The 12305-nt window shown below is 43.1% G+C and overlaps 1 protein-coding gene across 3 annotated transcripts in view; it reads left to right on the top strand.

Moving 5' to 3' along the window:
• Window positions 1-12305, top strand: part of Dennd5a (DENN domain containing 5A) — a 76038-nt gene that overhangs the window by 36826 nt on the left and 26907 nt on the right. For all 3 annotated transcript variants that reach the window (XM_085692884.2, XM_085692883.2, XM_085692882.2), the window contains 5 exons: window positions 2578-2765; window positions 8260-8577; window positions 9819-10034; window positions 10379-10613; window positions 12056-12206. In XM_085692884.2, coding sequence (XP_085549010.2) covers window positions 2578-2765; window positions 8260-8577; window positions 9819-10034; window positions 10379-10613; window positions 12056-12206 — 1108 coding nt within the window. The remainder of the gene's footprint in view (window positions 1-2577; window positions 2766-8259; window positions 8578-9818; window positions 10035-10378; window positions 10614-12055; window positions 12207-12305) is intronic.

Genomic DNA, 12305 nt, shown 5'->3' on the forward strand with positions numbered 1-12305 from the left:
TGATCTTATTGTTGGTGCTAGTGTACAGAAGAGGGTTTGTGTTCATGACTCCTGGAGTAGCTTATGTATGCTTCACTCACTCTGGTTAGGGCAAGGGAGGGGAAGCTTGTTGTTTTGTCGTCAACACCGTGGTTTCACCTTAATCTACTGCTGCTTCAGCCAGAAACTACAACTTCTCCAGTAGCAGCCAGGCCAGTCATACTGCAGTTCCCACAGGGACAGCTCTGTCACTGGCCTGACTCTGTTGCTGCCACTAAATCTCTGTCCTTCTATTTCTAAATAAGACTTGAGATTCAAAGGCTTGGGTGAAAAACTGCCAGCTCAGAGTGATTGACTAGCAACTAACTAACCTTCTCTCTTTGTTAGTGTCTCCTGAAAGCACGTTCTTCCCCTCCGCCACTCAGACTCCCTCTAGCTCTTCCAGATACTCTCTGATGCTCTGACGTTACTTTCTGTCAACTAGTTGCTAACTCAGCCTCCTGACCCATGGCTAATTTTATTTAGCACAAATACTAACTCAGGGTTCACAGTGTGATTGAATATTTCCAACCAAAGCTCTTTGATTTTCTTGTGGTTAAAAAAAGGAAAGGCCCGCTGAGCGGTGGTGGTGCACATCATTAATCCTAGCACTCGGGAGGCAGAGGCAAGCAGATCTCTGTGAGTTTGAGGCCAGCTTGCTCTACAGAGCTAGTTCCAGCTACTGATAAACCCTGTCTTGGGAAAAAAAAAAAAAGAGGAAAGGCCCTTGCTTGCTCCCTTCTCTCCTTTTTTCCCTCCCTCCCTCCTTTGCTTCATCCCATATACCATATACCCAATCTTGAAATGGTGTGTAGAATATTTATTCAGAATATATGTTTCAATGCCAGTATTGGCAATAGTAGGACTGAATTTAAATAATCATCTAAAGGTTTTCTCCTGTGTTTTAATATTCTTTTGATTCGTCTTTTGGATTTTTTAAAAACTTAAAAAATTGCGTATGCGTGTTTTGCCTCCATATATGTATGCTCCATGTGAATTTCTGGTGCTCTCAGAATACAGAAGAGGTGTTTGTTGCCCTGGAACTGGAGTTAGGGATGGCTGTGAGCTACCATGTGGGTGCTGGTAACCAAACCTGGGTCCTCTGCAAGAGCAACCAGTGCTTTTGTCTAATGAGTCACTTCCCAGCCCTTTATCATTTGGATTTTAGAATACGTTTTTTCAGATGTCTGAGAATCGTTAAGACTATAGCTTTTATTTGTAGATGTTGTGAAAGTAAGTAATAAATATTAAAATATTGAATTTTAATATTTTAAATTAAATATTTAATTCTTATAAGAATGACCATCATTTGGAGAATTATTAGACTTTTTATTAGTAACACTTACTGGTAATAGAGGACTGGACTTCATGGTACTTGCCTTAAATTCGAGCACTCAGAAGACAAAAGCAAGTGGATCTCTGTGAGTTTGAGGACAACCTGGTCACATAACAAGTTTCAGGTCAGCCAGAGTTACATAATAGGATCCTTAAAAAATAATGTACCAGAGGAAGGAATGAATAATCTGGAGTTAGCTCAGATTGACAGATGAGGCCCAGTCACTCTTTAGATACTGACAGCCAGCCTGGACTCTCTGTATTTTGTGTAACTTTTAAGATTCTCACAACTCCCTCTTCATATTGATAAAATTCTAGAGTGGATTACAGAATAGAGGAGAATACTATGCTTATTATTTATTAGAAAAGATACAGTTGAGACCCGTGTACTAGAACTGCACGGTGTACCAGTGGCCCTTCTTTGGGTGTGCCTAACTCCAGTGTCTCTGTGTGTGTACTAGCCCAGAAGGTCTTTGAATCTACTTTTTGATTTTAATTTTTTTAAAAATTGCTACACAAGCCTGAGTGATGAACTCTTGCACATTGGTGATTAACTAAGTTTCTAGCATCTCTCCCCTCTGCCCTGGGAACACAGCCTCTCCTCATGCCTTTCTGCTGATGAGTGCTCACCATGAACACTGTCCAGGGCCCACCCTCAGTCACCTGTCATCTCGGTCCAAAAACATCCAGGATCCTTAGGACCTGTGTGCCAGGAACTGGGGATGAGGCAAATGTATCAAACTGAAGATAAGTGGGACCTGTAATTAATTTGCTATTAGTGAGTCTCACAGGCTAGCTCAAAGCTCATGGCAGTCTTTTGCTTCAGCCTCAGTGCCAGCACGAGCCCACCATGCCTAGCTAAACTCACAAAGTTGTGTTAGTGTGCAGAAGTGTCTGAGCGGTCAGTGATCTTGTTTTGCTGACAGAATATCCTGACCACTGTTCTTTTTGTTCTAGCCTTCCCTACCCCAACTTCAGAGAGTATGCTTAACATATTCTGGATTAGTGGCTGGAGAAAGATGCTGTTTATTGTTTCTATTATTAAATTTTATTACTAGCTGAACCTGTGTGTGTGAGGGGGTTGTTTCAACTGCAGTCTTCCAAGGTCAGAGTCACAGTGGCCCCTGGGTCAGATGGATTTTATTGGAAGTTTGAGCTTTCTCTGTAAGAAACAAGTGTTCATTTGACTGCTTTGCTGAGTGTGCTTCTTTTTTCCTGACCTAGATTACCAGAGACTGATGACCGTGGCGGAGACGATTACAGCTCTCATGTTCCCTTTCCAGTGGCAGCATGTCTATGTCCCCATCCTCCCAGCTTCTCTCCTGCATTTCTTAGATGCTCCTGTTCCATACCTGATGGGCTTGCATTCCAATGGCCTCGATGACCGGTCAAAGCTGGAGCTGCCTCAGGAGGTGAGAAGAGACGCTGAATTGTAGGTCACTGACCCTCTTCAGCACTGGAGGGACACGAATTCTGGGGGGTGAAGACAGGGAACATGAATAACTTTTCAGGAAAAAGTACAATGAACCTTTTGTATCATATTTAGAGGTTCTTCGTTATCTGACATGTTCATTGTGTTTGTATATCTTACTAATTTTATTGTCTTATTTAATATCATTTTTTCAAACATTGTGTTCCCAGTTTTATTGCCGTCTTTGGCTTGTATAGATGGGACAAGTTCTGTTCTGTTTAGGACTCTTTATCGTCATTCCCTGTTGGCTTCCAGTATGTGAGTGTGGGAAGAAGTTCCTGGGAAGCCGGCAGTTTTCTTTGTGGGACTATTTGAGGAATTGCAGTTTGTGTAAGAGACTCCAGCATTCTGTGTTCTGGCTTCTCTATCGCTAGAACAGCCTTTGCTCCTGTGCCCAGCCTCTCCCTGTGGTCTGCTGAGACAGTGGGATTGAAGAGCCAATGTGTCCTTCCTAAGCAGTCTGTCTGTGCTCTCAGCCTCATTCACCCAGGCTTGCCCTCTGAAGGGCTTTTATTTTTGAAGGCAGTTACCTAGTTGGGAGTTTTCAACCCCGATTTATAGCAGATAACCTCTGTGGAGGTGAAGAGCTGTGAGTCGCTCTTTTGAGAAGAGTAACCCATTACACATGATGAGGTAAGAGTAATGGTGTCCTTGAAACACAGTTTTTCTTGTTTTCCCATAACGTGTGTCCATAGTTTTGTGGTTTTTTTTTCTCAAAAACTAAGAATTAGCTCACGTTTTATTACCCAGAGATAATGTAATTTAGGTTTTTAGTTGGCATCTTTATACTATAAGATACCTTTAAACTCTGCTGTTAGAAGGAAGCATTGAGGCAGATGGGGGACATTGATGTGGGTCTGTGCGAGGTGGCATCAGGACATTGAGGTGGGGTAGGCTTGGTTTATAAAAGGGACTTTCTGTAGAAGGACAGAGAGTGTTCATTTCTTAGACCCTCAAATTAGAATTCATCAGTTGCAGCCGTATCTTTGGCTGTCAGAAATCTGTAAAAAGCCCTTTGTTCTTTTTTGCACCAACACATGATCTCAGCTGGCCTTGAGCAAACGAGAGCCCAAGCTGCTCTTGTGAGGCGTCTTTTGTTCTGGCTTCTCTTTGGGGTTTCATTGTCTGAAGCCACAGCCATGCCAGAAAAGTAAGCTTGAGAGCATTAGAGCGAAGAAGGGCCTGTTACTCTTTGCTTGTCCCCTTTCTTTCCTCTCCTTCTGTCTTTCCCCCCCAGGATCCTGTGTGCTGAGGTCCCCTTCAGTGATGGATGAGCTCAAAGGTGCACTGAGGGGCAGCTGACTGGGATTGGGCCTGAGAGCTCAGGTTAGCAAAGGCTTTGTGACCATCCCAAGGAAGAGTTTGGAGAGTGTTTGGGATGTGGAGGGCTTGTGAATTTACTTCCTTAGACAGTAGATAAGTGTTCCCATGATCCCTTTCAACAAGGCAGAGGTAAGTGGAGAAGGAGAATGGGTTGTTGAGCCTTCAGTGTTTTTTTTTTTTTCTTTTTCTATTTTTCTTTTCTTTTCTTCTTTTTTTAAGACAGGGTTTCTCTGTGGCTTTGGTGCATGCCCTGGAACTAGCTCTTGTAGACCAGGCTGGCCTTGAACTCACAGAGATCCATCTACCTCTGCCACCACTACCTGGCTGAGCCTTCAGTGTTTCTGACAGGCTTTTTATCTTCACAAAGCTGTCACACAGGTGGCAGCCCTCTTCTCAGCTCAAGAAAGGGATGCTAGAGTAGTTGGTCATATGTTTATGAATTGTTTTGGTTGGCAGCCCCACTGTGTGCTGAGAGGAGACAGCATAAGACTGTTTTATGAGCCTTTTCATCCTGAAGAGTCCAGAGCAGAGAGAAAAAACAGCAGACTGGACAAGGCCAGGGCTGGGGAAGTGGGGTTGGGAGAATAGTGCTTTATGAGGAAGATGAGGAGTGGTGGGAGGGAAGCCTGTCAGCTGGAGCAGGCCTGAGAGTCTAGGGTGGGGGTGAGGAGGTCCAGGGGGCTAGTGTGGAGACTTTGAAATGTGTAATGGGTACTTGTGAATGGGAACTGAAGGAGCCTGGAGGCTAGCATGAACTGTGATGTGCTGGTAGCCACAGGTGTGTGTCAGTGGAAAGCTGTGTGTCCCTCTGTCAGAGGAAAGGGAAATGACTCATTTTGACTGATGAGAACCTGTTTCAAAAGTTCCTGAGGAATGTTGACTTTTATTTAACCACCAGATATCCTTTTATAGTAGCTTGAATTGGGACAAGACTCTCATTTCTGGGTTTATATATTGCCTGAGACCTAACACAGGCAAAGCACCCATACAAGTAAGTAAATTAAAAAACAAAATACTTAGAGACCCTCTCTATTTGACTCACAGCATTGGGAGAGAAGCCACCAACCTTATTGGTAAACCTAGTTATTTTCGTTGCCTGTGAAGATAGTGCTTTCCCCCTCTTCTTTTAAAGGAGTAAGAGGTGAAAATGTGTGCCTCTCATTCTGTCAGCTGTGTGCAGGGGCTCTTGACAGTTGAATTTGTTTTCTTTTTATTTTCTTTTTTGAAGACTTATTAGCCTAATAGCATTTATTTTTTTTTCTATTTTTGGTTTTTCAAGACAGGGTTTTTCTGTGTAGCCCTGGCTGTCCTGGAATTCACTCTGTAGACCAGGTTGGCTGTAAACTCGGAGATCCGCCTGACTTTGCCTCCCCAGTGCTATGTTTAAAAGTGTGTGTCACTACCGCCCAGCTGTGTAATAGCATTTGTAATGTTAAAATCTTAAAAGGATAAGTAAAAAGTAGTCTATTTTTAGGTTATAAACAGTTATTGGCCTTTTAAGCAGGCAGGCACCAACGTTGTTATCTAGGAGAGAAACTGAGAGGTATAGTTTAAAGTGACTCTTCTGTCTTTGAGGATTTGAGATGGGGAACCAACCTTCCTTCCTTCCTTCCTTCCTTCCTTCCTTCCTTCCTTCCTTCCTTCCTTCCTTCCCCTCTTCTTCTTCTTCTTCTTCTTCTTCTTCTTCTTCTTCTTCTTCTTCTTCTTCTTCTTCTTCTTCTTCTTCTTCTTCTTCTTCTTCTTCTTCTTCTCTCTCTTTTTTAAAGATTTCTTTAATATGTATACAGTGTTCTGCCTTCGTGTATGCCTATAGGCCAGAGGGCACCAGATCTTATTACAGATGGTTGTGAGCCACCATGTGGGTGCTGGGAATTGAACTCAGGACCTCTGGAAGAGCAGGCAGTGTTCCTAACCGCTGAGCCACTTCTCCAGCCTGGGTAGCTTCCTTTTTATAGATACAGGTTAATAGGGCAACTTATGAACTCAGCATAAATGATACAGGGAGTGTTCTAAACGTAGTTGTAATAGATTTAAGTGTATGAGATGGCTGTGTTAGCCAGCTGATCATGACCTGGCTGCTTCTTCCAGAACATAAAGGTTATTGAACTAAGGATAAATTTGTTGACCACTGGGTCAGCATTTGGGCATATAGTATCAGTGCCTTGCTAAAGAAGGACCTTTCCCTTTTGCCATAAGGTAACCTATTTCAGGTAGATTAAAAAGTTAAATGGAGGGAGTATTGAAGTGACTCAGTGGGTAAAGCCATTTGCCTGTAAGTCTGACAACCCGAGTTAAATCCCCAGAACCCTGTAACATGTAGGGACCTGCTTGATGGTATATCTGTTCTGCTCGGTACCCCACAGCCGGCAAGCCCCAAAGAAAATCACACACAGGACTCCATAAGATTATAAACTGATTGGCCCGTTAGCTCAGGCTTCTTATTAGCTATTATGACTTATATTAACCCATTTTCTGATCTATTTTAGCCATGTGGCTTGGTACCTTTTTCAGTTGTCAGCTCACATGTGAATGGCGGAGAGAGCTTCCTCCTCCCTGGCCTTCTCCTATTCTCATTGCCCCGCCTCTACTTCCTGTCTGGTTGACCCACCTATACTTCCTGCCTGACCAATCAGCGTTTTATTAAAATACATGATTGACAGAATACAGACAATTCTCCTGCACCAGAACCCCACATGGTAGAAGGAAAGAACCTACTCCCGAATATTGTTTTCTAACTTTGCTTGTGCATACACACTCACTCACACACATGTAAATGTTCTATAAAAAAACTTTGACATTATAATTTTCAAAACAACTTTGTAACATGTATTTCTTTTGTGTAAATGAGACACACATACCCTGAGCCTCTTAGTAATCTGTTAGAGTGAAGGCAATGTTACTTGTCTTGTGAGGACAGGTTAATAAGCACGTGAACAGCTCTTTTAATTAATAGTGTAAGAAAATGAGTAGGAACAAGAGCTTTTAAAGTATTCAGTTGAAGAAGAATTGTCTAAGACCTGTGAGGATCAATAGTGGTGATAGTGAGCAGTTTAAGTTTAAGTATATGACTGAGTTCAAATCCCGGCTCTATCAAGTAGTGATTTTAGGTATGTTACTTAGTCTTAAAGTTGTAAAAAGCCTGTGTCAGGTTTTTTAAGTTAATTAATTTAGTGAGTATGGGTGTTTTGCCTGCATGTATCATATGTCTTTGGTCTGGTGACCATGGAGACCAGAAGAGGACAATGGGTCTGCTGGATCTGGAGTTAACAGACGGTCGTGAGCTGCCATGTGGGTGCTGGAGATTGAACTCGGGTCCTCTGGCAGAACAACCAGTGTTTTTGACTGCTGAGCCATCTCTCCAGCTCCTGTGTTGTCCCCCTCCCCCCTTTATTTTAAGTTTATCTTTTTAGGTTAGTCCAGGGTGGCCTGGACCTATGTAGCCCCATGTTGATCTGGAACTTTTAGTACTCCTCCTGCCTCAGCTTCCCCAAGTGCTGGGATTATAAACTCCTCCACCCTGCAATGGCTTTTTGTCAATTTCACCTATAAACTGAGACTAGCTAGATGTTAACAAGTCCTTTGTTAACCTGTGTTGCTGACCGGTTAGCTTTGTGTAAGTGCTGGCTCCACTTCCTCTCTGAGGCAGTTGTAAAGTCAGAGGGAAGCCTAGAGAAGGACTGTGGCAATCAGATCTCACCAATTAGGAGTGACGCTGAGAAGGGGATGCTACTGGATACACTCAGTGCAGTCAGGGTCACACTGAAGAGGTCAGTACTGGGGCCTGGACTTCGTTCTCACTGACTGTGGGACTCATTAATTTGTCAGATATTTGACCAGTATTCACTCTAAAGCTCTTGTGTGCTTAACAGCGATACCATCATGGTTTCTATGCTACTTTTAGCTATTTCCCTAGCATTTTACTTCTGAGGAAAGTGTCAGAGGTCATGTCACGTTGCTAAGGCTTTAATCAGAAAGGTGGGGAGGCTCTGAGCATAGGGCTATCTCATTGCCTTGCTCCGTCTTCTTTGCGCCACGTCTAGTGTATATCATTTAGATGTATCCATTGTCCTTTCTAAAACTTCTCTCATGCCCCTTCCTGTTTTGATTTCCAGGCTAACCTCTGCTTTGTGGATGTTGATAACCACTTCATTGAGTTGCCAGAGGACTTGCCTCAATTTCCCAACAAACTGGAGTTTGTCCAGGAGGTCTCTGAGATCCTCATGGCCTTTGGGATTCCCCCTGAAGGAAATCTCCATTGCAGCGAAAGCGCCTCAAAGCTGAAGAGGATCCGAGTCTCTGAGCTTGTGTCTGACAAGAGGAATGGAAATATTGCGGGCTCCCCTTTGCATTCCTATGAGCTCCTCAAGGAGAATGAAACTATTGCCCGGTTGCAAGCTTTGGTCAAGAGGACAGGAGTGAGTTTAGAAAAAGTAAGAAGCTGGAAATAAGTTTGTGACAGACTGGATCTTTGTTAGAGTGCTGTCCTTGGGAAGATGGATTTAAGATGAGACGGTACCCAGGTCAGGACAGTGCATACTTGTGAGCCTTGAAGGAAATGTTCCATATGGGAAATTGAGCTAGTGTTAGCAGTTAGTCTAGCACATGTTACTTGGTTGAGCCTGGGTGGCTTCTTGTACAGCTCAGGGAGAGCCTGTTGCCATTCTGTGTGACACTTCGCCGAGTGGTCGGGAAGGATGGTGATGGTAAGCCCTAAGTTTAGACCTTTCATATCCATTGCCCTGTGATGTCACAGCAGCCTGATAGAGATCCATCTTGACGCCGAGGCTTAGAGACTTTTCAGCGTTTCTGCCCTAGATTCAGAGCCTTGCCTGGAGTTCAGCTGCAGCTTAGAACAGATTCTGTAATGCTGGCTTCTCCAGGGATGCACTTGGCTTTCCAGTTTCTGGTTTTGATGAAATTAGTGCTCATTTGCCTATCTTCTTACCTTTCCATTTCCATTGTTGAACAGCTTTGGTTAGTTACATGTCAGTGTTAGGCCAGTTAATGATTTTGTTGGACTTCTCACTTTCAGTAGTAAGCAATTTCTTTTCTCAATTTTATTTTGTAAAGTACAGCAGATTAAAAAAAGCTATACCAGTTGATCAGAGAAATACTTAGAAAGATAAAATATATATCTCCTTTTAAAAAAAAGGATGGTCTTTGAAAGGTAAGAAAAGTGACAACCCATTCCCACCACTACACCCCCCCCCAAAAAAAAAGAAAAAGAAAAAGAAAAAAAGGTGATACCAGGAGGAGATCAGAGCCAGAGTTTGATCCACTGCTCTGACTTCAGCTCACTCTCATGCCCTTTGCCCAGGAGTGATTCTGCCCTTTCCTTCCTTGCTGGACTGCACGCAGCTCAGTGACTGCACCTCATCTTAGTGAGTGGCTGTCTTAGTGAGCTGTCTTTTCTCCACAGAATCTCCTCCCCTCCCCTATCTTTACTCCCTCCCTGCTTGCTAGGCAAGATTCTACCACCAAGGTAAATCTCTAACTTTTAGAATTCCTTCCTTTTATATTTCTTCTTGTTTTTCTTCCTTTTGTTCAGACCTTCTCAGCATTTGCTGCTGAGTCCAAAATGAAAACAATCAGATGAGTTGCATTTCTTTGGCATGAAAGTATAATCATTCATATTTTCATCCTCTCTCTCTTTCTCTCTCTCTCTTTTTAGCTGGAAGTTCGTGAAGACCCCAGTAGCAATAAAGATTTCAAAGTTCAGTGTGATGAAGAAGAACTCAGGATTTACCAGCTAAACATTCAGATCCGGGAAGTTTTTGCTAATCGCTTTACTCAGATGTTTGCTGATTATGAAGTGTTTGTCATCCAGCCTAGCCAGGATAAGGAGTCCTGGTTCACCAACAGGGAGCAGATGCAGAACTTTGATAAAGTGAGTGAGACCCTGGGGTCCGATTCAGAGCTAATTACAGTGTGAAGAAGAGAAGTCAAGTGGAGAAGCAGGCAAAGCAGATCATTACAGTGATTTACTTCTAGCCAGTGCCCTCCTTTGTTTCTGTTTTCTGCTTTACAGTGCTGGGAAGGACTCTTTCTCTAGGCAAAGGTGTATGTGTAGAGAGTTAACAAAGGGGAGAAGGGTTGTAGTTGTAGTTTTTGTAAAGACCTAGGAGGCTTCATAGAAGAATTGTCCCACTTCAGCCCTTGGGCTTATTGCTGTTTTTGGTCAGGGCCGTCAAGTTTTCCTCCCTACTGATTGCTTCCTTTTGGTCACACTAGGCATCCTTCCTGTCAGATCAGCCTGAGCCCTACCTGCCCTTCCTCTCAAGATTCCTCGAGACCCAGATGTTTGCATCTTTTATTGACAACAAGATCATGTGTCATGATGATGATGATAAAGACCCCGTTCTCCGGGTCTTTGACTCGAGGGTTGACAAGATCAGACTGTTGAATGTTCGGACACCTACTCTCCGGACATCCATGTACCAGAAGTGTACCACTGTGGATGAAGCAGGTGAGACCTCTTGGCCTTCAGGACTCCTTTGCTAATGTATCCGTTTTCCTAAACAAGTCTGCTGCTTCCTCTGTTTTTGCTTTTGAGTATGTTAGCACATGACCTGTGATGCTCTTCCTTATTATTTTATTTTATTTTTGTTCTTTTGAGACAAGATTTCTGTAGTTCTGGCTTTCCTAGAATTCACTATATAGACCAGGCTGGCCTCAACTCACAGAGCTCCGCCTGCCTCTGTCTCTCAGTGCAGAGACTACCGGTGTGTGTCTCCACTCTTTGCTTTCTTCCTTTTGTTTTGTTTGTTTTCTTTTGGTCTGGAAATCTTTTTTGTTTGTTTGTTTGTTTTTGAGACTGAGCCTTGACTAGCCTAGAACTGCTCTGTAAACCCAGCTGGCCTTGAATCCCTAGAGATCCATCTGCCTCTCAAAATCATTTTTGTTTCTGGTTTTTTTTGTTTGTTTGTTTTTGTTGTTGTTTTGTTTTGAGACAGGGTTTCTCTGTGTACCTCTGACTGCCCTGGAACTCACTCTGTAGAGCAGGATGGCCTTACACTCTTCCTGCCTCTGCCTCCCTGCTGGGATTAAAGGCGTGCGCCATCGCAGCCTGGCTTCAAAATCATTTTTAATGTTAGGATTCCTGGCCAGTGTTCAAGGTCAACCTGGTCTACAGAGGGAGTTCCAGGTCAGCCAGAGATGCACGGAGAAACCCTGTCTCAACAAACCAAAAGCCAAAAGCAAAAGCAAAGCAAAAAAAAAACAAAACAAAACAAAATCAGGTTCCCAGTCCTTTTCATCTTGTATTATACTTGAAAATGGCAGTATTCAAGCAGCCAAGGGCTGTAAAAGCCAGAGCTTTGCTCACTTGAGGCTCTGCTTGTCTGCTGTCAGCTCTCAATTTGTCTGTAGTCCAGGTGTGGAATCCGCAGTGTTCTGAGTCACTCTTGTCTGAATATGTAGTATATGAGTCTATTAGAATACAGTGTGTAAGCTATGGGATGAAGAGCTAACTAGCCCTCATTTTTAAGATTTTTTTTTTTTTCTAGAAAAAGAGATATCATAGTGTCACTTGAGGCAGTTTGCAGAGCCCCAGAGGTCCCTACAGATACACTAGAACAAACTCTTTGCCACTGTCCATATCGCCAGCCTTTGGGACTGGACCAGACTCTAAGGTTCCCCCTCTGTGTGTCCCAACAGAAAGTTCTGAGGGCAGTTAGCTGAGGCATTAGTAAGAATTACCTCATTTATTTCTAAATTATAGGGACTCTTGCCCCTCATTGCCTGATGGCAATTGTTTTGAAATCATATTTTATGTCTGTTTTCCTGCTTGTGTATATTTCGGGAAAGAAGGTAAAATCAATTTTTTTCACTCTTATCTTGGCTAGAATTGAAGAGTAGTCACTTTAAAAAAAAGTTTGACTTAATTTTTTTTTTTTTAATCTCATTCAGAAAAAGCAATTGAACTACGTCTGGCAAAAATAGACCACACTGCAGTTCACCCACATCTTCTTGATATGAAAATTGGACAAGGGAAATATGAGCCTGGCTTTTTCCCTAAGTTGCAGTCTGATGTCCTTTGCACTGGGCCAGCCAGCAACAAGTGAGTAAACCCTAGAGATGCTCCAACCTCTCTACCACGCGGAGTAACCAGTGGCATCTAGAGTCTAAGCTAGAGTGGTTACTCGAGACCTCAGAAATT

This window comes from Myodes glareolus, chromosome 7, assembly GCF_982192425.1.
Source record: "Myodes glareolus chromosome 7, mMyoGla1.1, whole genome shotgun sequence".
NCBI classification, from domain to species: domain Eukaryota; kingdom Metazoa; phylum Chordata; class Mammalia; order Rodentia; family Cricetidae; genus Myodes; species Myodes glareolus.